Source organism: Ahaetulla prasina, chromosome 1 (genome assembly GCF_028640845.1).
Source record: "Ahaetulla prasina isolate Xishuangbanna chromosome 1, ASM2864084v1, whole genome shotgun sequence".
NCBI lineage: Eukaryota > Metazoa > Chordata > Lepidosauria > Squamata > Colubridae > Ahaetulla > Ahaetulla prasina.
This window is the reverse complement of record NC_080539.1, coordinates 90,802,143-90,827,756: the sequence shown is the minus strand read 5'-3', so window position 1 is coordinate 90,827,756 and position 25,614 is coordinate 90,802,143. Positions and strand designations below refer to the sequence as shown.

The 25,614-nt window shown below is 40.9% G+C and overlaps 1 protein-coding gene across 1 annotated transcript in view; it reads right to left on the bottom strand.

Moving 5' to 3' along the window:
* PRKN (parkin RBR E3 ubiquitin protein ligase) overlaps nucleotides 1-25,614 on the bottom strand; it is an 821,278-nt gene that overhangs the window by 670,131 nt on the left and 125,533 nt on the right. The window contains exon 3 of the mRNA XM_058168152.1: nucleotides 10,330-10,399. Within this exon, the coding sequence (XP_058024135.1) occupies nucleotides 10,330-10,399 (70 nt within the window). The remainder of the gene's footprint in view (nucleotides 1-10,329; nucleotides 10,400-25,614) is intronic.

The following is a 25,614-nucleotide window of genomic DNA, read 5'->3' as shown; positions in this document are numbered from 1 at the left end:
CAAAAAATAATATTTCTTTCTCATTTCACGTACCTGTCTGGGAATCTGCCTCAGAATGGCTATCTCCCTGCCCCTGTAAGTCAGTGCCCCACTCCTATATTTTCTAAGAATTTCATCTCTCTCTCTTCTCACAAATTTGACATGAACCTCTGGGAACTGCATGCGTGCGTGCATATTGTGAATTAACTCTATAAACTCGATCCACATCCCAATTCATGAAATCAACACCTCCCAAGAAATTCTCCCAACAATTTAGTCACAACATCTCTCAAATCTTCTTGGTCCACTTCTTCCAAATTTTGAAACCTAAGGAAATAAGACATTTTATCCATCTGTAGTCCAAGCACAGCATTGCCTGTCGCCTCCTCTCTTTCTGCACTGCCCGCATCTCACCCTCCAGACCTTCCACTTTCTGCTTGTTTTCTGCTGAGACTTGTTGAGTATCCTTTAAATCCTTTTGGATAGTCACAATTTCTGCTCTTATTTCCGTTTGGCCTCTTTGCTAATCATCCAGTTTCTTGTCCATATTAGATAACTTTTCCAGAATTCTCTCCATCTCTCCAGCAGTTGGTCTCTGACCTTTGCCATTTAAAAAAAAAATTCAAAATCCTCAGGCAAGCACAGTATCCTTGTAATTTCCTCCGGATCCACCAGGGGCACTCACAGGAGCAACGAGTCCAGAGTACAGTTAGTCAACCAGGAAGCGGAAGGGAAGTGATGTCATCAAGATTCTCATAGTGAAGGCGGAAGCTGGACGCCACCACTGTTCCCCAGAGGGAGGGGGGGCCTCAAACCTCCCTCCTAAATTTCTCCATCACCTCTTCTCTCCAGAGCTCCACAAAACCGTAATCTTCTTATTTTAAGTTCTCCTCTCTCCAGAATGACTCGTGCTCCTTCCAGCCGCAGGGGAGAAAACCCCCGCACCGGAGCACTCCACTCACGTTTACCGATATCCCTTCCTTCTCCATTCCTCAATTCTTCTCCGCTCCTGTTCACCACCAGGCTGCTGCAGTTATAAAATCCAAAGCCCGGTGTCACGGGCACAGCGGCCCAGGCGACGACCAAAGTAATGGCCGTGGCCCGTGGCCTCCAAACCCCGCCGAGCCTAGGACGCGCCAGCATCGGTCCCCCCAGTCCTGTATGTCGGCTGGGAGACCCCTGGCGACCCCAGGCCTGTATGTCGGCTGGGAGACCCCTGGCGAGCCGTCCGTGCGGCAGGTGTCCTTTTCGGAACACCTGGCCCCTAGGGGCCTCGGCGGCGGCCGGATTCGGGCGCTGGGGGCAGGAGAAGCCTCCAGACGACCGTTGCCTCTGGACACCGGAAGTCGTCTCCTACGTGGAGGAACACAAACACGTGGCCTACGTGGAGGAACACAAAGCCCTCCTGGAATCAGATGACCCAGGAATTGAAGAAGGGGAGGTTATAGACCATGGGGCGGTGGCGGCTGCCGCTGTTGCGGCCCTGGAGTTGGGTCAGGCTGAACCCAGAGTTCTGAGATCCAAAACTAGGAAGTGATAAAGATATTTGGTATTGTGTTGGTTTTCCTTATTCTCTTTTGTATGATATTCTGTTTATTCTTGACCCTTCTTTATTGCGTATGTAAGATTTGTAAACTTAGCTACTTCGTGTCACCTGCTTGCCATATGGCTGTTGTATGTGTTAAAAAATTTGAGCAAAATTCTTATCTTGGATGAGAAAAATGAAAATTTACCATACCTGATATGTATTTGTATAAACCTTTTTTGACCAATAAAAACTTTTTGAAAAAAAAAAAAAAAAAAAAAAAGACTGATGATGTGTTTGACCCCTCCTTCAGGCTCAGCCTGATCAACTCCTTAATTTTATGTAGCAATACCATCACAGCCTTCCTTATTCCTTATTCCATTATGATTATGATTTTGGGACTGTCATGACATAAACTAAGGGCATAAAGTCAGGGTACCCTACTTTTTTCTGGAGATGCATTTGCACTAGCCAAAGGATACATCTGAAAAAGTAGTAGGTAGAATCACATTTAATTAAAGCTTATTTATATTTAATTAAAATGAAATGTAGTAAATACAATTACTATAATTGTATAGTAAATACAATTATAGAATCATAAACTCATAGAACTGCAGAGTTGGAAGATAATCTGGTCCAACCTTTTGCAATGTGCAGGAAGACCAGATAAACCAACAATAAGTGGAAGCTGCTCAGTCTTTTCTTAAAGCCCTCCAGAGAATCCAATCCACAGCCTCCACAGATAGATTAAAGGAATCATAGAATCACTCTCTATCCTTTATTTTTATTTTCCCTTTGTTCACATTTAAAATGACAGTTTAGTATCAACTTTGGGAAATTCTTGATAACAGCACACAAGAGATGGCCAAGGCTTTGAAATGTCCTTCTCTGCGATGACTCCTTGTTGGTGACAGATCATTTGGAGGGTTTTTTGTAAAGGACTGTAATTGACAAAGACACAACTTGAACATGCCAAACACATGTTCAAGAAAAGTACTTCTCTTTTAAATGTATACAGAGATGCCACAAAATACAGCAAACCACAAACAATATTCTAAAATTTCCATGACAATTGAGACAACAAATTAAGCATTATTTTTCTCCAAAGACCAGTTTGTCAATTTTTTTAAAGTAAACAGTATAACCATCCAGCTACCAAGTGTAGAAATATTGCCAGTAATTTAAAACTATGGAAAGAAATAATGCAGATCTTGAAACTTATCAGTATTTACATTTTAACATTTAGCGAAGTGCTCCTTATATACTGTTCACAATTAGTAACATCCAGTGAGACCATTTATTAAGCCATTTGGGGTCTATCTGCCTGACATGCACTACATAAATGTCAGATCATTATCACCATTAGTCAATAGATGGTGCCTTGTTTGTGAGCTCAAAATAGATTCAGTCCAAAAAGGAGAGAAAAATGAAAGGTTTTGCTTAGCCAAATGATTTGCATATGAATCCCTTTAACAACTGCTATTCAAGATAGTAAGCTTATTTTGAAAACATTCTTATCTTTTTTGAGTAATGCTAAGAACTTATTGGTGAAAAAGGTCCAAAGTTAGAAACACACTAAACGATATTTACCATATAGTGTAGCATAATAGTTAAGGCATTGGACTATAAATGAAAAGACTCCAATTCTAGTCCCAACACAGACAAAGCTGTTGTCTGGGTATCTTCTATCCAGTCATTCTGTTTCAACCCAAACTACCTCAAAGGGTTGTTGTGGAGGAAAATGAGAAGAGGAAATACTATATATGTTGCTTTGAGCTCCTGAATGAAAGGTAGCTATCAATCTAATAAATAAACTATCCTTACAAGCACTGGAATGCATGATTTTCCCCAACCTAAATATTGTATTCTTGCCATAAACAAAACATCCTGGCAGAAAACGTAGAATTTGCAAAGCTAAAGGGGAAACCTGTTGGGTGTGCCCAAAGCACCAACCCTCCTCTTTTACAATATCAGCTTCATTGTGTGTAGGGATGGATGGATTCAGCTGCCTTGTTTGCTTTCGATATCATGGACACACTCTGGGTTTGTACTTTAAATTTCACTTGTAATTTCCTGAAAGTAGTATTCTGCCCTGAGAAAAAAAAACAAAGAATTCCAAAGGATGCTGCTGTATACTATCTGGAAGTCTGACTTGTGAAGCAGAGTTGCTATAACCCACTGTTTTTGCTTTCCAAGTGTCCCTCTTTAGAGAACTCAGTTCTTAAAATCTTAAATTTTGTCCTTAGGCATATACACACTTCCCCTAAGGCAAACATTTATATGCCAGTGGTTTCTAAAAATCCCTCAGGGACATACCATTGAGCTCACAAAAGGTACAACTTATGGTAATGTGTGTTTTTGCATATTATTCCTTTCTTATATTTTGACACAGGGTTGGCTTATCCAGGAGGAAAACTGGAGTTTTCCTAGTACAGTAAAACAGATCTAAAACTTGACAAAATATGAAAAGTAAAAACCTGGACCCCAGGACTTTAGGAACTCATCACTCACTCCCCCACTTTGTACTTCCAGAATCTTTCATGTTGACTTCAGGTTACTCAGTGAACTCAGGAAACGTGCTCATCCTTGAATATCTTAACATTAACCTCTCCGGATATAGTCAGGTATAAGCCAGTGGTGAAATCCAATTTTTTTTATTATGGGGCGTGGACCCCATAGTAAAAATTTTTACTGTGGGAATGGCTTGGTGGGTGTGGTGTGGCTCGGTGGGCATGGCTTGGTGATGCAAATCATGCCCACTCCAGGGGAAGGATACTGCAAAATCTCCATTCCCACCCCACTCCGGGGGAAGGATACTGCAAAATCTCCATTCCGACCAACTCCAGTGGAAGGATACTGCAAAATCCCCATTCCCACTCCACTCTAGGGCCAGCCAGAGGTGGTATTTGTTGGTTCTCTGAACTACACAAAATTTCCACTACCGGTTCTGCAGAACCTGTCAGAACCTGCTGGATTCCACACTTGGTATAAGCATACACTATTCTTGCTGCGTGTGTACAGATGATATGATATTTTGTTCTAAAATGATGTTTAGAACCACTTCAGGACAAGATTTATTAGAACTCAATTTGATCTGCCTTGTAAGCATGTTAACAGAAAAATGGGACAAAGAATGTCTAATTATTGGTTATGATCACAGAGTCATTTTACAGTTCATTTCCATTCTATTTATTTCAATTTCTGTTTGAAGCAATGAGGTTAACAATTATCACTAGGTGTATATGAAGAGGTCCATGACAGTATAAAACTGGTAGGTAGTTCAGAATTCTGTACAGGAGGGGTCTCCAAATTTTCTGAAACCTTGGACAAGAAGGCAACTGGGAACAAGATGTGGTTGCTTTAAAGAGTTGCAAACAGTTGCTACATTCACATTCCTGCACACTCTATAAAGCAACTTTTGGAACTAAATTTGAAGCATTGTACAGCCATAAAATAGTAAAATGTGCATGACAAATTTGCATCTTATAATGCATTCTGAAATCCTTTTTTTTTCCAGGACTGGCAAGAGCAATCGATTAATATTAATTCCTTGGGATCATTACTATTAGATTATGATTCTATGTACCAGATTTTAGGGACTCAAATAACAGGGCACTAGGTATTATTACTAATCATTAAAACCCTTTTACCCATGTTCATTTTATAATAAACCATTAGCTTTCCTTCATGAACTGACCATTAATTCCCTTCTGCACTCAGTCCCAGTGCAAAGTATCTTCCTCCATTCCTCTGTACTTCTCCGCCATTGTCTTATTTAATAAATAATACACGCTACCTCTTGAGTCCTTCATTGTTATCTTCCTTTATGCATTCTTGTCTTATAGCTAAATGGGTGTTTACATGAATATAATACAGTAGTTACGTCTTGCTTTTGCATAGTTTATGGAGTTATTGGTATGGAATATTGGACAACGATGTGGAAATGATGATGCATGCAACATTTTTTCCTCTTTTAAGATATCAATGGCATCTCATTTTGACAAGTAATTTTACAGAATCTGTGACACTGTCATCTTCTGCATATGATGTGAAAGACATCCAGGACAAAACAAATACATTCAAGAACAGACTTTATTCAACTTTATTTGCAATAAATTCCAGAAAAACATCAGAGTATTTCTCCTTTAAATTGATGTGATACTTTTTTTTTGTGAGGGTTCTTAATTTTTTTCCTTAAACTTATTATACTTCGGTTTTATGAAGGCTTCTTTGTTCTGTACTCTTCTTTTAAAATCTGAATAGCAATGGTGATGACTTTATACCTATAAAATAAGAGTGTCAGATTTCTGAAGGATATCTCTGATGGTCCAATAATTTAGTACAAAAGGGCAGAATTGGCACCCAATTACATATTTCCTTATAAAGGAAAGATAAACCATTTGGAAAGATAAAAAGAAAGAGAAAGCGAGAGCTGCTTCAGGAGCAAACAAGTCAAAGAAAGGAAAAGGGTTTAAACAGCATTTCTCTCCATAGTTCCGTAGTTTAATTAGGAGCCTAGTAATTTGTTTTACATTGAAAAACAAACAAAGCTATCATGAGAAGGAATCATTCAACTGATCACTCTGTGTCAACATAATTAATTTTATTGTAAGCAGACTAGAGTCACTTAGGTGATATGAATAGTGTAGAAATGTGATGAATGAATAAAAAAGTAAAAATAATTTGAGTTTGGTTCAAATTAATCTGTACATTTTGGGCTGGATTTGCGGGACATCCAAGCACATAAAATATAAAACTCCCAAGCTATTAAAATAGCAAAGGAATTTCAAACAAACAAATGCACATGTTCAGTATCCATATTCAGCAATTGCAGTTTTAATGCTTTGTTGATTGATTAATACTGAGTGACTGTGACATGGGCCACAGGTTGGACATGCCTGAACTAGACTGGAATCCACAGAAAACATACTTTTGAAAGCCTGATCAATCTGGGGGCAAAAAAAGGAGAGGGAAATGATATATTTCTTGTGTGCTTGCTATAATCTAATGGTATCCAGAGTGGGAGCTGGATCTCGCGGCTGTTTCTTCCAGCCCTTGTTGGTGCTCCTGCACCAACTTGACACCTTGACTTCCTCTCAGCCCCAAGACACTGGCTGGCCCATGAGATGACTTCCTCTCAGCCCCAATACACTGGCTGGCCCATGAGATGACAAAGAGAAAAAGAATGATAGAGAGAGAGAATGAGAAAGAGTGGGGGAGAGAGAAAGGAGGACAGAGAGAGATGAAAGAGGGGGGAGAGAGAAAGAGAGGGAGAGAGAGAGAGTGTGGGAGAGAGAGAAAGAGAGAGGGGAGAGAGAGAGAGAGTGGGAGAAAGAGAAAGGGGAGAGAAAGAGAGAGGGAGAGGGGGAGAGAGAGAGAGAGAAGAAGGAGAGTGCCTGAAGGACCCTATCCCGTCACTGGGAGTCCAGGCGCTTCAGCAAGCGGAACACTAGATCCGTACTAGTGGTCCATGGGATTTAAAATTAGGAACTTGGTCCCTGAGGTCCAAAAGGTTGGGGACCCCTGGTATAAAGTATGTTCTGAAATAAAACACATTCTTTGTATCTTTTCTGAATGTCCTTTCAGAAATGCCCTTTCTCCAGATGCTTTTGCATTCATCTGAACATTTCTCCCATAAATCTCCAATACTGTAAATTGCAAACCAAGAACTGTGTAACTGTACCTTATGTTCCCAAAAGCTAATTTCATACACCAAACAAAGCACAATTTTACTGACTTACACAAATGTTATTCACATAAGGTTATTCTAGAAATAAAGACAAAACCCATAATGCCAGTGATCAATTAAAAATTAAAGGGATTTTACAGTTACAAGGAAGATTTTTCTTCATGTGGAGCAAAGACAAAACTAGTCCATAGTAAAACATTTGGGTTCAGTTGGATTGCAATTCTTAATGCTTTCACTTAAGCGCAATTTAATCAGAATAAATGTAATTTTTAGAATAAATGGAAGGAGACCAAAACTTTAAGCTTCCAACGCTAGAAAACTAGGTATAAAAAGACCCAAAGAACTTCTAGACTCATAAAGATACAGAAAGACCACCTTTCTGAACCAATTAACTCTTAAGATAACCACACAGGTGAACAGCTTTTTTTTTTCCAGAAAAAAAGACCAAAGAACTGAGGACATCAAAATACTAATACCAACATCTGTCAAGAAATTACAAACACTGAGGTAAACATGGAAATAAAATTACCCAATTTCAGAAAGGCAACACAAATGCTAAACAAGACAGGAACAAGTGACTTTTAAAACATCAATTTATCTCTCATACACCCCTCAGATAAAAAGTAGATATCCCTATAGTTTTGCATCCTACTAACATCAACACATATGATGTTTGAGGTGGTTGATAAACTGCATAAATAAATAATTAGTTCTATATCAATGTTTTTGAAGCAGTTGACTTGAATCTAGAAATGGACTAGTCAAAGGGTCTTAACAGATCATTTTTTATTCAGCTTTGCCTGAAATATTTATTATATTAATTAAAATGTATCCCCCATTCATTATTATACCATGCTCTAAAAGCGAATAGAGGGCAAGGGATCAGGTCTTACCTTATTACTGAGATTGATGACAAGATTTATTCTCTCTTTTAGAATTATTAGAGGAAGAAAGATAAGCAAAAGCCTCACTACAACCAAGATAGTGAGGTATCAAGTAACATGAGAAGTGATAGAAAGACAATAATTTCATGAATTTATTTCAGAGCTTCTCACTTAAATGCAAAATAATGCCTCAGTTTTCTCCAACATGACACCTACCAGATGTGTGAGAAATCAATTTCTATTTGTTTATTCATCTGAGTTTTTCAATATAGTAAAAATATATAAAAATGAACAAAAAGATAGCAAGTGAAAGGGAAGAAAAAAAAGAAAAAAAGAAGGAAAAGAAAAGAATGCAATTATACCTTTCACCCTTTTTCTATCGAGTAATTATCATCTCATTATTTCCTGCAAGAACTTTAATTCCTAATAATCCCAGTTGGAAATTGTAGGAATTTCCCACTGGCAGGAAGATTTTAAGACTTCATCCTCCAGTATAACTAATTATGATGATAGCAAAATACGTTACATAGCACATAGCACATGCATTTTCATGTATAACATATGCTTTGATGGCTTTTCAGACAGTGGAACAACTGCTCCCCTGAAAAGTCACATCTCTGTTTCATTACAAAGATGTTTTCCACAATCAGCTTGCCTAGATATATTGTACAAGAATCTTATTGAACAAAAATGAGGGGGGAAATTCAAAGGGGAATAGATTTTGATAAAAAAAAGCTCCTAAAATCATTTATATTTCTTAATGTAAATTGCATTGCCTAACAGTAAGAGACAATGATATTAAAATGTCATTTTTCAGGACCCAAAGTCTTAAACATATATTCAAACAGAAAGCTATTACAATCTAATGCTGTTGTAATATTGTTGTCAGTCATCAGAACACCGCAACTTTAGGAACTGCATATAGAAATTGTCTAACAAAAAAAAATAGAAAAAAAATCTTAAAACTACATAAATTATATAATAAAATCACTGTACTGCGTTGATTAAACAATGTGCATTTGGCTTATTTATAATCAATTTCTTCTTAAGGCAAATGACCCTCAAATTGAAAACATATGTCATGATAAATGATCCGGAGTTGGTCTGATGCAAGGCCCTATAAGCCTAGCATTTACTGAAACTTTTTCAGCAACCTTTGAATTCTCGATTTCAGCAAGATTAATACCAAATCAGCAGACACAATTTTATTGTAACCGTTGTTTGAATTTACAATCAGACAGAGATTACTCCATTTGTTAAAGTTTTGTCTGACTATAAGGGTCAGGAATGAGAAATCCTGATGGCTAGATTCAAATTCCTTACTAATTTGCAACACTGGTGAGTTGCAAGAAGGAAGAGCTGCTTACCTTCAGTATGCTATATTCAACTGCAATTACTCCAGTGATGAGTTTCAAAAAATTTTATTACCGGTTCTGTGGATGTGGTTCGGTAGGCGTGGCATTGCTTGGTGGGCGTGGCTTGGTGGGGGTGGCAGGAGAAGGTTACTGCAAAATCCTCATTTCCTCCCGATCAGCTGGGACTTGGGAGGCACAGAAAGATGGGAGCGGGGCCAGTCAGAATTTTTACTACCGGTTCTCCAACCTACTCAAAATTTCCACTACTGGTTCTTCAGAACTGGTCAGTACCTGCTGAAACCCACCTCTGAATTACTCCCTCATGAATTCTTGGGTGACACAAGTAATAATGGACTTTCAGGTGACCCTAAATAGTCTAAATGTGGCACAACTCTCTAGCATGAACATAAAGCTGTTTCAGATTGCCTGTGTGTAGGAACTGAATAAGCAAAGCATGATAGTCATTGGAAAGACATTTTTCATTGCATTAAGATATGGCTACACTACCCAAAAAAAACCCCATAAGAGATACCAGCATCATAAAATTACAAAAAGTACCCAGAGAACAATAAAACAGTACATGTACAACATTGCTCATACGAAAAAGATATACTTAGCAGAGGTGGCTGAGTGACACACTGCATTTGACAAACTCTGCAAGAATTTATCACACTGCTGAAAACATACATGAAATGGCCAGATCAGCGGATGTTGGGATAAAACTTATGATTTCATATTCCTATGAAGATTCAGCACTGATGTTACTGTATGGCAGCGACCCTCAACCTTGTGGGCTCCAGGCACCAATTCCATGATGGGCAGTTTTTTTGTGGACCACAGAGGGCGGTTTTGTGCATTGCCTGGATCCTACACATGGGCAGATGGGGCTTCACTCACTTGCACGGACCGGTTCCTGGTGGGCCATGGACCAGTGCTGGTCAGTGGACCAGGGTTGGGGACCCCTGTTCTATGGTATAAATAAAAATTTGGTTTTACCATTCATGCAACAAAAGAATCCAGTTTCAAAGTACATAAATCATGTCTCTAAATTGCTAATTAGTCAGAAATATGTTATGTTACTGCATGCGCAAGATGGCGGCTCGCTAGGTGAACGGAGCCGCCGACGGGATGATCGACGCGGGATGGCATCACCCAGACGGTTAGCCGAGCCGCCTGTACCCCCCGGCCCGCTTTGCCAGCTTCTCGGCAGCCGTGGGAGAGGTCTGCGGGCCTTTTCGGTGACACGGCTGCCGAGAGCGAGGCCGGGTGAGGGAGAGCGTGAACGGGCGGCCATTTCCTGGGCCGTGGTGCGGGGCGAGGCCGCAGTCATGATCGTAGGCCTGTTAGTCCATCATGGCCTGTGGACTGTGAGTGCTGAGCGCTGGCTACTTTGGGTACGCTTTCTCCCCAGCCTGGTTATTTCGGGACGAAGGGGGTTATGACTTCACCGGCTTTTCCACTGCCGGCTTTTCCGTTGCCGGCTTTCCCACTGCCTTCCCTGCAGGGAGGGGCTCTGAGGACGTTTTTACCCCACTTATGCCGTATCTGGGATTTACGGCCTATTACATCTGACCGGCCTTCCTCAGAGGTGCCTGGCCCGGTTTCTGGGAAAGGCCCTGGATCTGAGGAGTGGCCAGGCCTTTGGAATGTGGGGCTCGCCTGGGGCTTGCCTGAGGATTTTTATCTTTGAACCATCTTAACCATCTTAACCATCTTAACGAAGGGAACCATCTTAATGAAGGGAATTGGCGTGGTGATTATGGGAGGTGTCTCGACCATTTGAGACCTGTTTCTCTCACTATTATTTGTGCACTGTCATCTGCACTTATCTGGCCTTTTGGGACCTTTGGCCAGGATTGCTCTTTGGAATTATTGTGGAAGAGACTTGGAGACCGATTTGAGATCTAGCAGTGGACATACCCAGGAACAGCTGTAGACAGTGCCGAGGGTGGTAGAAGATCTACCCACCCACCTCGTTTTCCCCCATGGATTTTTGGACTGGGCTATTTTTTCCATCTTTCCATCTTTAGCCTATTTATCATCATTATCAGCCACCATCGGACGATGGGTATCCGTGAAGCACTATGGACTAATATTCTGCCATCCTGGACAATGATCATCTCCGGCGACTGTTTTCCCTAGCTAAGTAGTATTATTTCCACGATTCGCCTTTATTATGCGGAACAGGAACTCTTGCGCCTGCGAGGTGCCCCCGCCTCGCAGGAATGGCCCGTTTTATTACCAAGGGCCGGCCTCAATGACGGATCTTGGGATCCACAGAGGTGGCATGCGAAGAGGAAGAGCCTTTGGGGGTTTTTAGATAGGGCATTTTTAAGGGGTGGGAGGGGTAGGGCGGTGTTGGGGAAACCTGCCGGTGGGGTATCAGTTCCTGCGCATGCTCGTGGCGGTGAGCTAATAGGTCCAAGGTTATGGGGGGAGTTCAGGTTCCATTGGTGGAGGGTGGCGTTATTTGCACGGTTTGGGGGAGGGGCAGATTTGGCGGAAGCGGGGGCTCGGATCGTGTTAAGGGGGCGCGCGCTCGATATTTGCAGGCGATCGCGCGCCCCCGGCCCCCCGGCTTCTCCTGCCTCGGATAGCCAAGACCTCAGAGCCTGGGCCTTCGGCTGATGTTATGTAATGCACGGTCCGTGGCCAATAAGGCCCCCCTAATTTACGACCTTATTCAGGGGGGTGCCGCGGACTTTATAGGCATTACGGAAACCTGGTTGGGCGCAGAAGGGGGCGTGCCCCTGGTGCAGATGTGCCCACCAGGTTTCCGTGCATTTCATCAGCCGAGAGCCCAGGGTAGGGGTGGGGGGGTGGCGGTTGTGATTAGAGAGAGTCTGGAGCCGAGGGAGACCACTGTACCTCAGATTGTCGGGTGTGAATCCCTCCTTGTGAAGTGGGGCCATAGATGTCAGATGGGCTTGCTGGTCGCTCCTTGCTACGTGACAGCTGCCCTGCCCGAGCTCCTGGAGGTGCTTGCTGGGGTGGCAGTTGAAACCCCCAGACTTTTAGTCATGGGGACTTTAACTTGCCTTCTTCCGCTCGCCATCGACAGCAGCTCGGGAGTTCATGGCTTCCATGACGGCCTTAGACCTGACGCAAGTAGTTGATGGCCCTACCCACACCGGGGTGGTACACTGATTTGATTTTTGTCTCTGGTCAGTGGTTGAGAGATCTGGACTTAAAGGAAATAGTCACGAACCTTTGTCATGGTCAGATCACTCTCCTTCGCCTAGACTTTCTGACCGCCACCCAACACCGCAGGGAGACGGAGCCGATGCGTTGGTTCCGCCCCAGGCGCCTGATGGACCCGGAGAGGTTCCGGACGGAGCTTGGGCCATTCCTGAGGGTCTGGCTCACGGCACGCCTGAGGAACTTGTTGCGCCTGGGAACGGGCCGCGCGGGGCCTTAGATCGTGTCGTGCCTTTGCGGCCTCTGACCCGCGCAGGTCCCAACCGCCCTGGTTCTCCGAGGAGCTGAGGGGATGAAGCGCCGGAGAAGACGCCTAGAGAGTTCCTGGAGGTCTAGCCGCTCAGAGGCTGATCGACACTAGTGAAGTCCTATACAAGGACTTACCTAGTGGCATTGAGGGAAGCGAGGCGCTACGCCTCCCTCATTGCGCCGGCAGATAACCGCCCAGCCGCCCTGTTCCGGGTGACTGCCCCTCCTTCACCAGGGGAGCGGGATGACCCGCTGCAGGGACGTGCTGAGGAGTTTAACGGTTATCTATACGATAAAATCGCTCAGCCGGGACGGGTTGGACCAAGATTGCGGTGACTCAGGTGAGGCGTCCGAGGGTGGTCTTGGTGACATTGTCTGGGATGAGTTTGACCCTGTGGCTCCCGAGGACATGGACAGGTTGTTGAGTAGACTGAATGCCACCACGTGTTTACTGGACCCGTGCCCTCCTGGCTGGTGCTGGCCACCAGGAGGTGACACGAGGCTGGCTCCAGGCGATTACGATCGCTTCTTTGGTGGAGGGTGTCTTCCGCCGCCTTGAAAGAGGCGGTGGTGAGACCCTCCTTAAGAAGCCTTCCTGACCCGCTGTTTTAGGTAATTATCGTCAGTCTCCAACCCGCCGCGCGAAGGTTGTAGAGAGTATGGTGGCATATCAGTTTCTGCACCTGGATGAAACTGTCTATCTAGACCTGCTCCAGTCCGGTTTCCGCCCGGTTACAGCACAGAGACGGCTTTGGTCGCAAGCAGGATGATCTCTGAGGGCCAGGGATAGGGTTGTTCCTCTGCCCTGGTCCTATTAGACCTCTCAGCGGCTTTCGATACCATCGACCATGGTATCCTGCTGCGCCGGCTGGAGGGATTGGGAGTGGAGGCACCGCTTATCGGTGGTTCTCCTCCTATCTCTCCGACCGGTCGCAGTCGGTGTTGACAGGGGCAGAGGTCGGCCCCGAGGCGCCTCACTTGTGGGTGCCGCAGGGTCGATCCTCTCGCCTTCTGTTTAACATCTACATGAAGCCGCTGGGTGAGATCATCAGTGGTTTTGGTGTGAGGTATCAGCTGTATGCGGATGACACCCAGCTGTATTTTTCCACACCGGACCACCCCAACGGTTATCAAGTGCTGTCCCGGTGTCTGGAGGCTGTACGGGTCTGGATGGGGAGAAACAGGCTCAAGCTCAATCCTCCAAGACAGAGTGGCTGTGGATGCCGCATCCCGGTACAGTCAGCTAAATCGCGGCTGACCATCGGTGGCGAGTCATTGGCCCCGGCGGAGGGGGTGCGAACTTAGGCGCCCTCCTGGATGAACGGCTGTCTTTGGAAGATCATTTGACGGCCGCCTCCAGGAGAGCGCTTTACCAGGTTCGCCTGGTGCGCCAGTTGCGCCTTTCTGGACCGGGATGCCCTGTGCACAGTCACCCACGCACTCGTGACGCCTCGCCTGGATTACTGCAATGCCTCTACATGGGGCTCCTTGAAGGGCATCCGAGGCTGCAGTTAGTCCAGAATGCGGCTGCGCTGGTGATAGAGGGAGCCCTCGTGGCTCCCGTGATAACACCCATCCTGCGCAGACTGCACTGGCTGCCTGTGGCCTTCCGGTGCGCTTCAAGGTTTTGGTGACCACCTTTAAAGCGCCCATGGCATAGGGCCGGGTTATCTACGGGACCGCCTGCTACCGAATACCTCTCACCGACCCGTGCGCCTCACAGAGAGGGACTCTCAGGGTGCCGCCAGCGAGGCAATGTTGCCTGGCGACGCCCAGGAAGGGCCTTCTGTGGGGCTCCCACCTCTGGAATGAACTGCCCCAGGACTTCGCCAGCTTCCGGACCTTCGGACCTTCCACGAGCTTAAAACATATCTATTTAATTGCAGGACTGAGTTAGATTTTAGTTTATGGGTTTTATCTTGGGTTTTAATTTTTATATTTTTAATTAAGACTTTTGAATAAGTTTTTTAATTGTTTTTAGAATTGTATTTATTGTATTTTTTGTTTTTAAATGCCTGTAAACCGCCCTGAGTCCTTTGGGAGATAGGGCGGTATATAAATATAAACAATAAAAATAAAAAATAAAATAAATACTGGAATATGAATGTGAGACAATAGTTAAAAAGACTAGACTAGAACTGGAAATGCCCAGAGTTTAGTCTACGCTATATGATGAAGCATAAAGGAATTTAAAACTGACCTTGGGAAAGATGTAACAGAACTATTAAAGATAGAAAGAAGGAGTAAGCCTTTAAGAAGGGACTTGAAGAACATATTACATAGTCCTGAGATACCAGGAAATCAGAGAAATAACCCTGCCTTAATTAGGTTTAGTACAAAATTGTCCCAGAATTATAAACTCAGAAGTGCAGCATGGCATGTAGCAAAATCAGAATTAAATTTTAACACATGATAAAGGATCATTAACAGAATTGGGGGAAAAATAAAATGTTTTCTATAGTAAAATCACTGGGTAGGTCTCTTGACTGAAGCTTAATTAAGGTTCGTGCAGTTCTTAAATAATGTTAAATAATTATTTAATGTTCTTAAATAATCACATTTAGATTTTATGTCCCAAAGGTGGTTTTCCAAAAGGCTATTGGACTTTCTTGGGTTTTTTTTCCCCTTAAAAATGTTTTGCTTCTCATCCAAGAAGCTTCTTCAGTTCAAATTCTTGAAGAACTGAAGAAGCTTCTCGGATGAGAAATGAAATGTTTTCAAGGACAAAAAAAACTCTTGCCTTTTGGAAAACCACCTTTGAGACAGTCATGACCTGGACGATTGAGAAATTCCATAGTCACTCAGATATCATCTCTTTCAGGAGCTAATGCTTTGTTTTTCTATCCAGTTCTGCATCATTATGAGCTGGTTTGCCCTTATTGCAGCAAATTCTAAACTCTACTGATGACATTGACCAGATGTTTTTTGTACTAGGTTGAGCCAAACAAGCTGGAGGCCTTAGTACATGGACTGAATAAAACATACATATGATACAATATAATGTCAAGCCACCTGGAAAAAAAATCAGTACCAGGTCTTATTTTCTCTTGGGCTCCAAAATAGGCATTAGGGCTTACTTTTGAATATGTCTTTTTTTTTTTTGTTCCCTATGTGCGGGAGGTCCACTTCTGCTTGCTAATGATGGGACAGAAGTTCACGCAGCATGCCAGTGCTGCTGCTGCAGGGCAGGTGGGGTAGAGCTGCCCCATGTGCCTTAGGACCCCTGCAACCAGGCCACCCACGCCCAAACACCTGCCTTGGCTTGCTCGGCCTCCTGGTCCATTGTGGCCGCGAGCAAGCAGAAGTGAGCCAGCAACCATGTGGTCTCCTGCTGCACATGGTTGCCAGTGCTGCTGCTGCGAGGAAGGTGCCAGGACGAGGATGTGCTAGTTTTGGGGGCCTTGAATTAAGCCTGTGTGGGGCAGCTCCATCCCTCCATCTAGCCTCATGGCCATGGCATCATGAGCAACCAGACTGAATGGGCGGGTGGTCCGGCTGCACAGGCGCTTAAGGAGGACTTATTTTGGGGGGAGGTAGAGCTTATATTAGGCACATGTGTAAAAAACACCATGCTGGGGCTTATTTTGGGGATAGGTCTTATTTTCAGGGAAACACAAAAATAAGTGTAACAGTACTTATTTGGAAACTTGAGAAGAACCAATATGTAACATAGAAATGTTACACAAACATCCTCTTTCCTTATAGTAAAGACCAGCTCTTTCATGAACCCATTTTTATCAACCAAAGAAAAGCTGCTGCAATACCTTTTATATCAACAGTGATGCCAATTACTGGGCAATATTTGAATCTGCATTTCTGTCAGTGCTTTTTATAACAGATAATAATAGCTATTTTGTACTGATGGGAAGTATTTAGGATACATTTTGCTTTAAAAGAATGATTTGCAGAAAGCTCTCGTATAATCATCAAATTCATTTCATCCTTTTTGGCACGTGAGGCACAGAAGATCACATTCAGAAGTTATATTAACACAAATGATTGTAAACAATTTAAAAGGCACTTCAGAAGGCTAGAATAGCTGAAAATGTTATTTTCTTAAGCACTCCTGTTGTAGAAAAGTATTTTAAATAGACAAATGTCTATTTCAGTATCTGCTGAAACAGTCAACTATCTATTATTGCTGATAAAAACTACATGACAGCAAAATAAAGATAGGACTTCTGTCAATCAAATTAGAAAAGCAGACGAGCTTTCATGACAGAGTGATTATTGACTAACTTTCTTTGTGGCTAATTGAATTGAACTGGCAATCTGCCAGATCAATTATCTTAGGAAAGAAAAAGGATATACCAGACATGCATACCTGTGGATATGAGTGGATATGGTATTAGCTGCTTATAGGAAATTCTTTGGCTAATGCTACACATTTTATTTTTGCCTTTTAAACAGAAAAGTTTAACTCTGAAACCGCCAGAGTCATTCTGTCATTGAACTTACTGTACTTAGAAATTTGAGAAGTACAAATAAATAGATAATAAGTATTTCAGAGTCTTGTAGACTAACTTGCTACTAATGGTTTCAGATTTTGCACATCTCCATTTACTTTATTATCTATAAAATCTCAGAACAAATCTGATAATTTTTAAAGTGCCAGTGGATTTCTTATTTTTTAACGTAAGAAGCTAATATCTCTTCCTGCCTAGAAAATGTTTAAACATTTGAAAAATACTATGCATTTTCATGACAAAAATCTACAATTCAAGGCAGAAAGCACTTTGCTCAATGTGATCTCTTCAGATATTTCTGTATCAATTCTATCATAAGTATTCATTTATTTGGCTCAGCTAACAGGAGTTCTAAAATGTACTGTGGAGTTTAGGCAAGATTGCCATAGAAGAAAGTGAAGGTTGTTTTTTTAAAGGGGGGTGTAAAACGGACCAGTATGATCCATTACAACTCACTGTGTAACAAAATCAACTAGCTGCTTCTAAAAATTAAGAACCTAGAGTGTATGAATTGAAGATATCAGATGCATCAGGAAAATAGGTCATTGCTAGAAAGAGAATAATATGAGATTTTGGGTTTGTTACAGGAAGGCACTTCTAATATTTTTGTAATAGATCCGTAAAACAACTGAGGAAGTGATTTGATATTTCATAACTACACGAACTGTAGATTCCTTTTCGCTCATCTATGTACTTTAGATGAGCTTTGAATATTGGAGATAAGATTTATGCATGACAGGTTTTGAGATAATAAGGTATCTAAGCCAGCAACTGATTTTATAAGAAATGGAAAGAATTTGATGAAAACAGGTATTAAATATTTGCGTGACCTTTGGAAAAAGAAATTTAAATGGAAGATTATATTAAAAGATGTTAGTCTCTTGATCTGAAAATTAAATTAATACAAAAGAAAATTTTGTTTCACGCATAACTGACACCCAAGAAAATGTTTAATAAGGGTTTGCTACAATTGCCGACTATTGGAGATGCGGTTCGGAAACTGGAATATTACATCATGTATCTTTTCCTATTATTGCCACACTATGGGCTCTCAACATAACTTTAAACCAATAGCTGTATGTGAGAATTATGTGTATTCGCTTTCAATATATTTGGAATAATATATCAACAATTATGGACTTTTCCTACATGACAGATAGCAAAAGAAGAATGATTCTACATCAGAAAGATAAATATATACTTGATTTGCTGCAAATGTTTATTGATATATGCTGAATGTCAGTATTTGAGTTAGTCTTTTTTCTGACAAAAAGATAAGAAAAAGTCTTAAGCAACATTTGAGTTGATTAAAGATAATATATTTTAGGCTTCTCTTATTCTTCTCCTTTAAGTTTGTTTTAATTGTTACAATGTATCTGATTGTATTATATCATTAATGGATAATTTTGTATGTGAGTATGTCTTTATTTCCTGTCAACAAAAGTGCGTATAGTCAAGACTATGGTTTTCCCAGTTGCAATGTATGGCTGTGAAGGTTGGACCATAAGAAAGGCTGAGCGCCAAAGAATCGAGGCCTTTGAACTCTGGTGCTGGAGAAGACACCTGCGAGTCCCTTGGACTGCAAGGAGAACAAATAAGTCAGTCCTAGAGGAGATCAACCCTGACTGCTCTTTAGAAGGCCAGATCCTGAAGATGAAACTGAAATATTTGGCCACCTAATGAGAAAGAAGGACTCAATGGAGAAGAGCCTAATGCTGGGAAAGATTGAGGGCAAAAGAAGAAGGGGACGACAGAGAATGAGGTGGCTGGATGGAGTCACTGAAGCAGTAAGGCATGAGCTTAAATGGACTCCAGAGGATGGTAGAGGATAGGAAGGCCTGGAGGAACGTTGTCCATGGGGTCACAATGGGTCGGACACAACTTAGCAACTAACAACAACAAATGTCTTTATTTTGTGGGAGTAATGTTCTTGAAAACCAGTGTGGAAATGGAAACCACAGTTATTGAAGCATGGCTCCTAATGAGAACATGTGAAATATTATCAAAATATAAAGATTTGTTAACACATTTGTTGACAACAGAAACATATTTTCTGTAGTGTAGCTTGTGTTGATGCTGCACAATAAACTCTCATATTTTCCCCCTATTGCTTACAGTTGAATATAGCCATGTTGTGACTGCATTCAGTGAAAATTATACTTTTACAGAAACATAGAATGCGGCTGCGCGGGTTATAGAGGGAGCCCCTCGTGGCTCCCGTATGACACCTATCCTGCGCAGACTGCACTGGCTACCTGTGGCCTTCCGGGTGCGCTTCAAGGTTTTGGTAACCACCTTTAAAGCGCTCCATGGCATAGGGCCGGGCTACTTACGGGACCGTCTACTGCTACCGGATACCTCTCACCGGCCCGTGCGCTCTCACAGAGAGGGACTCCTCAGGGTGCCGTCAGCTAGACAGTGCTGCCTGGCACGCCCAGGGGAAGGGCCTTCTCTGTGGGGGCTCCCACCCTTTGGAACGAACTCCCCCCAGGACTCCGCCAGCTTCCAGACCTCCGAACCTTCCGTCGCGAGCTTAAAACACACCTATTTATCTGCGCGGGACTGGACTAGTTTTTTAAATTTTCTAATTTTAAATTTTTAAATTTTATAGGGGTTTTAATTGGTTTTAATATCTATATTATTTTAATAATCAGGCTTTTTGAATATGTTTTCTTAATGGTTTCTTAATTTGTATATATATGCTGTTTTATTTGCCTGTGAACCGCCCTGAGTCCTTCGGGAGATAGGGCGGTATATAAATTTGAATAAATAAATAAATAAATAAAATAAATATAATTGAATCTGCAGAAACAGAAAGCCCAGATAACAAGGATTGAGTTTATGTGCATATTCACACACATATATTTTCCTTCTCCTTTGGTATAATAAAATACTAAAAACTGATAATAATCTCTCATATCTGTTTTTAGAAAAGGAATATTGTACTTACTCTGAATGTTCTTTCTCGTTGCGCTGCGTGAGAGTCCATTGAATGGGTTATCCTCATGAGATTGGCCAGAGACTGAGTTGAAATTTGCTTAAACACACCTCCTCTTCCTGTCTAGCTCCAGTTCATCAACTCAGTCCGGCCTAAAGAGACCTAATCTCTCTAGCTCCTTCATTGGACTTTCTAATTAGCTTCTTTGGAGAAAATTTCAACTTTATTGCTTCTGGTGACTGGTTTGAAGCTTTACTGTGTTTGCGGCGGTTGGCAGCTTTGCAATCGGCCCAGCGCCGCTCAGCTGAGCCGCGGCTTTGGTGGCGGCCCCTTTGATTGTATTTCAGCAAGATTTCCTTTTTTCCGGTAAACTCATGTATTCTCTTGCAGTTTGCTAACTTGAAAAGTGGCAACTGATGCAATCTGTTTCTTTTAATATAAAAATATTGCTGTAGAATTGATGACTGTAAAGGCATCAAGGAAGGCTTCTTAGTAGTAGTTTCATTAAAATTATATTTCCTGAACATAAAATAATTGTTTCACTCTTTGTCCAAAGTGTAGTAGAATCCTAAAGTATACTAAAACTTGTATCTTAGCCCTGGCCACAACTTCCCCCACAACTGTTGGCAGCATTAAAAATGACAGGAACTGATTATTATATATTTTATTTATTTTATATCTAAGTCAGTATTATTGGCTCCAGTGAAAATAAAGCATTTTGAATTAGTTTTGCATCCCTTCCAATTAATCTTTTGCTAGTGTCTTTATGAACTAGTTGACAGGTCTTTTCTGACTGGCCAATCTCATCATAAAAATATTGCAGATTTTTTAATGAGCCGGAGTTTCAAACATTTGTTTAAAATGCTTGTCTAAAGAAAATGAAACTACTTCATCCTTCATTTATAAGTATTTATTTTTAAGACTATTTTGGCCAGTCTTTTCAGTACTAATTTTCACTGATATTTTGAACATTGAAAGTGTCACTCTGTCTTTGCTCATTTTATATTTTAATCTGCATTATTGATATTCTACTGGTGCATAAATGGCTCTCTGAGTTATTTAAATTTTGGGGAACAGAAATAGTCATATGTTTGAATCAGTGGTGGGATTCAAATTTTTTTACTACTGATTCTGTGGGGCGTGCCTTGGTGGGTGTGGCGTGGCATTGCTTGGTGGGCATGGCTTGGTGGATGTGGCAGGGAAAGGTTACTGCAAAATCCCCATTTCCCCCCGATCAGCTGGGACTTGGGAGGCAGAGAATAGATGGGGGTGGGGCCAATCAGAGGTGGTATTTATTGGTTCTCTGAACTACTGAAAATTTCCGCTACCAGTTCTCCAGACCTCTGGTTTGAATCAATATCTAAAAGTATATACGTGCAGGACAAAGAAAAGAAGGGAGAGGGAGTTACAGTCCATATGTAAAAACATAATCAGCTTCAGTCATGCTAAACCTTAATGATGTATGATACAAATCACAATATAACATTCCCATGACAAAATAATTAAAAGGCAAAAAGGGGAGAGCAGACTAATCAACACAAGACACTTTTAACATATTTTTGTTTTAACGTGGCCCATGAAGAGGGCCAACTTAGCCATACTGCTAATGTGCTTCATTATGAGGATTTTTCATGAACGGGAGTATGAGGGTTAAAAACACCAAAACCTGAAGCAAAGTCTCTGAAAATAGCTAGGTACCTTCCAATAACAATCTACAAATTTCAAGTGCCCTGTCCAGTGACAAATGACCCAGTTGCAGTCCATTAGGGAACACAGGAGGGAAAAATAGACATAAGACCTTGGGTCTGCTACACACACTCACCACCCACATAGATGTGTATATCTATTAATCGTCTCATAGTTCCCATCACCAATCTCTTTCCATTTATGACTGTATGACTACAACTTGTTGCTGGCAATCCTTATGATTTATACTGATATATTGACCATCAATTGTTTTTGTAAATGTTGTACCTTGATGAACGTATCTTTTCTTTTATGTACACTGAGAGCATATGCACCAAGACAAATTCCTTGTGTGTCCAATCACACTTGGCCAATAAAAATTCTATTCTATTCTATTCTATTCTATTCTATTCTATTCTATTCTATCTCTGTGTGCACTGTTGGTAATTGCTGGTTTTCTGTCCCTTACCTCTAAAAGCACGTACACTTAACAAAGAGCCACAGTTTTGCATTTTGCCTGCAGCCACTGAGTTCAAGTAACATGAATGAAGCACCACGGCAGCATATAAAACTCTTTTACAGCAGCTACATCAAGTGTATCTTTTAATACAGATATTCCCTCCAACATCTTAAGAGAGGCTAGTATAGGTCTCAAGCCATTTTAAAAACAAACACCAACAGCAAATAGGCCTGAAGATGTAGATCGGAGTGTCAAACTCAAGGCCCAGGGGCTGCATCCAACGCACAGAGTGCTTAGATCTGGCCCATGGGGATGCCCTGGAAACAGTGAAGGACTGGCCTGCAGTGCCTCTGCCAGCAAAAACAAAGCTTGGAAGGGCTGTGTGCAGCCCTCCTATGCTCCAGTTTCGCTGGCAGAGGGTTGCAGGAGACCGTTGCAGCTGGAAGTGGAGCTCGGAAGCCAGTTTTCACTGGCAGAGCGCTCAGGCCACCAGAGGCACCCCCCTGACACAAATGATGTTGAGCTGGCCATACCCACACTGACCACACACACACACACACACACACACACACAACGTCAAACACAATCCTGATGCAGTCCTCAATAAAATTGAGTTTGACACTCCTGATGTAGCCAGTCCAGTGTATTTTGGATGGTACAGAGGTTGATGGTTAAAGGTAGCATGCATAGAACTTCAGAATCAGATGCAAATTTAGTCTTTCTACATTAACCAGATGCTGCTAATACAACAATCAAATATTTTATGTACTAGTAGAAGCTTCTGTTGGTTAACTACTTGATGGTTTTAAAAATGATTATGATGTACATTACTGAATAAATTCACTAGGTATCATATTGCCAAACTTGAAAGATTTCTCAACATATATGCATCAGAATATAATCTAGAGTTTACAGTAAATGTGCAAGGATGCTAAAGAATGCAACAATAAGGTAGGAGGGGAACATTTAGTTTTAGTAGTTCCAAACCAAATGGAATAACTCCAAATCTATTATTTCCATGAAAATATGTTCTACTAAGTATTTCAAAAAATGTATTTTGATGAAAATGATATGACTTTTAAATCGAGTTATCTTATCTGAAAATGCCTCTACTGAAAATACCTCTAATGCTCTAACGGAAAAGCAAGCTATTATAGATCATTCCTAGGTAAGCTGAGTGTAGGACAAAGGAGATGGTATTATTATGGATTGTTTAAATGACATGCTTCTGCAAAAAAAAAAAAAGAAAAATATAAAACAATACTTCTAAATTCACCCTGGAACTTTTGCTACAAGGCACTAGAAATTGTCGCAATTTAAATTAAACTTTAATTATATTTATAAGCATTTTCAAAATGTTCTGCATGCCCAGTTTAAAATTGAAACAATTATATGACATATGAAATGATTAAGTGGTTTGACTTTAATAGTAACTACTATATTAAGCAGATGTCTAATAGCTCAATAAGTTTCCAACTAAAAGCAGCAATTAGCAACCATTTGACCCAGACTCTTTCAAATCAGTTGAACTGCAGGGAGCCCTGCATTACAACAAATGAAAGTGATGAAAAATAAATGTGGAGCTTTTCATTTCTATAGAAGATCTTCAACTGGAGAAGATTATGTGTGCAGTGATAGTCCTGGACAATCGACTGGAAAAGCACTGATTGGGCTATAATGAGAGCCATTGATAATCATACACATGTACTTTTGATTTTGAAAATTGCAAATATTTCTTTTTCCAAGGAAGTCATAGTCAGAGGAATATTGCTCATTAAGGTTTTTAAACTATTGGTGTTATTGCAAAGAGAATTTGGATTGCCATGAATTGCAAATGATAGAACATTCAATGCAAATCTCTTGATTACACAGATGTATTAGCATCTAAATCTCTAAAATTACTACACAGTAATCAATAGTATTTTTAATAAGCAATTACAGAGCAACAGGAAGGTGGACATTAGTTATTTGCCAAGATTTCAGAATAAAAAGTTACATATTCTGTATTCAGATCAACAGCTAAGGGTTCTAAAGAACTTTAAGTGCATTATTCCTTATGTCTTCAGATGATTCAAATCCAACAGAATCCTCTTTTTAAAATTTGTGGACACTTTAAAATATGTCTAAAAAGTTTGACTCTTGATCCAATTATGTTAGAAGTGTAGAATAGTATACAAAGACATCATGCAAATGACAGGTCATATGATCATGTTCCAGTAAAGCCCCATTTTGGAATAATATCAGTGATGTGCTGGTAAATATTTAACAACAGGTTGTGACAGTGTTACTGTTTTTTTTTTATTTTATTTTATTTATTTTTTTTAATTTTTGCAACAAACAAACAAAAAGAAAATACATTATTACACCCTTGTGCTATGCATAAAAGGAAGATTTGGGTCTTCGGATATATCCTCATGATTGCCAAAATCCACGTTCTCGAGGTACAGGTACTGAAGCGTCCAATGTTCCAAGCGCAAAGTCCACAAATGGTTTCCAAGTCTTCCAAAAAATATCTTCTTTATACACACCACTTCTAATTTTAATATCACATGTCATTTTATCATTTAAAGCTAATTTCCACATTTCAGAATTCCACTCTTCTATTCTAAAAATCACATCTAGTTTCCAATATCTAGCTATTATAATTCTACCTATTATAATCATAATTCTAATCAATTCTTTTTCATATTTTGTTAATTCTATTTCCTTAATTACCAACAATAATATAGTTTCCACTCTCAATGTTATTACTTTCCCCATCATTTCAAATATCATTTTCTCCAATTGTTGCCAAAGCTTTTAACCTTATCACAATTATACCACATATGTTCATAAGTCCCCAATTCCATCTCACATCTCCAACATTTTTACTATTTTTTTATCCATTTGTGACAATCTTACTGAGTCAAATACCATTTCCATACAACTTTATAATTGTGCTCTTTAATCCTTATAGATAAAGTTCTCATAATTCTACTCTTCCAATTCACATTCCAATCTGACTCTGGTATTTCAATATTAAGATCTTTTTCCCAATTTGTCCTCATCACTCTTTGTAATTTTTCATCAGAATTTATAATCTTATAAACCCTACTAACGAGTCCCTTTAGCCCAATTTCATCTTTCATAATCCGAGATACTAAATATTCAAATTCAGTTTCACATCTATTTATCGAATAATTTTC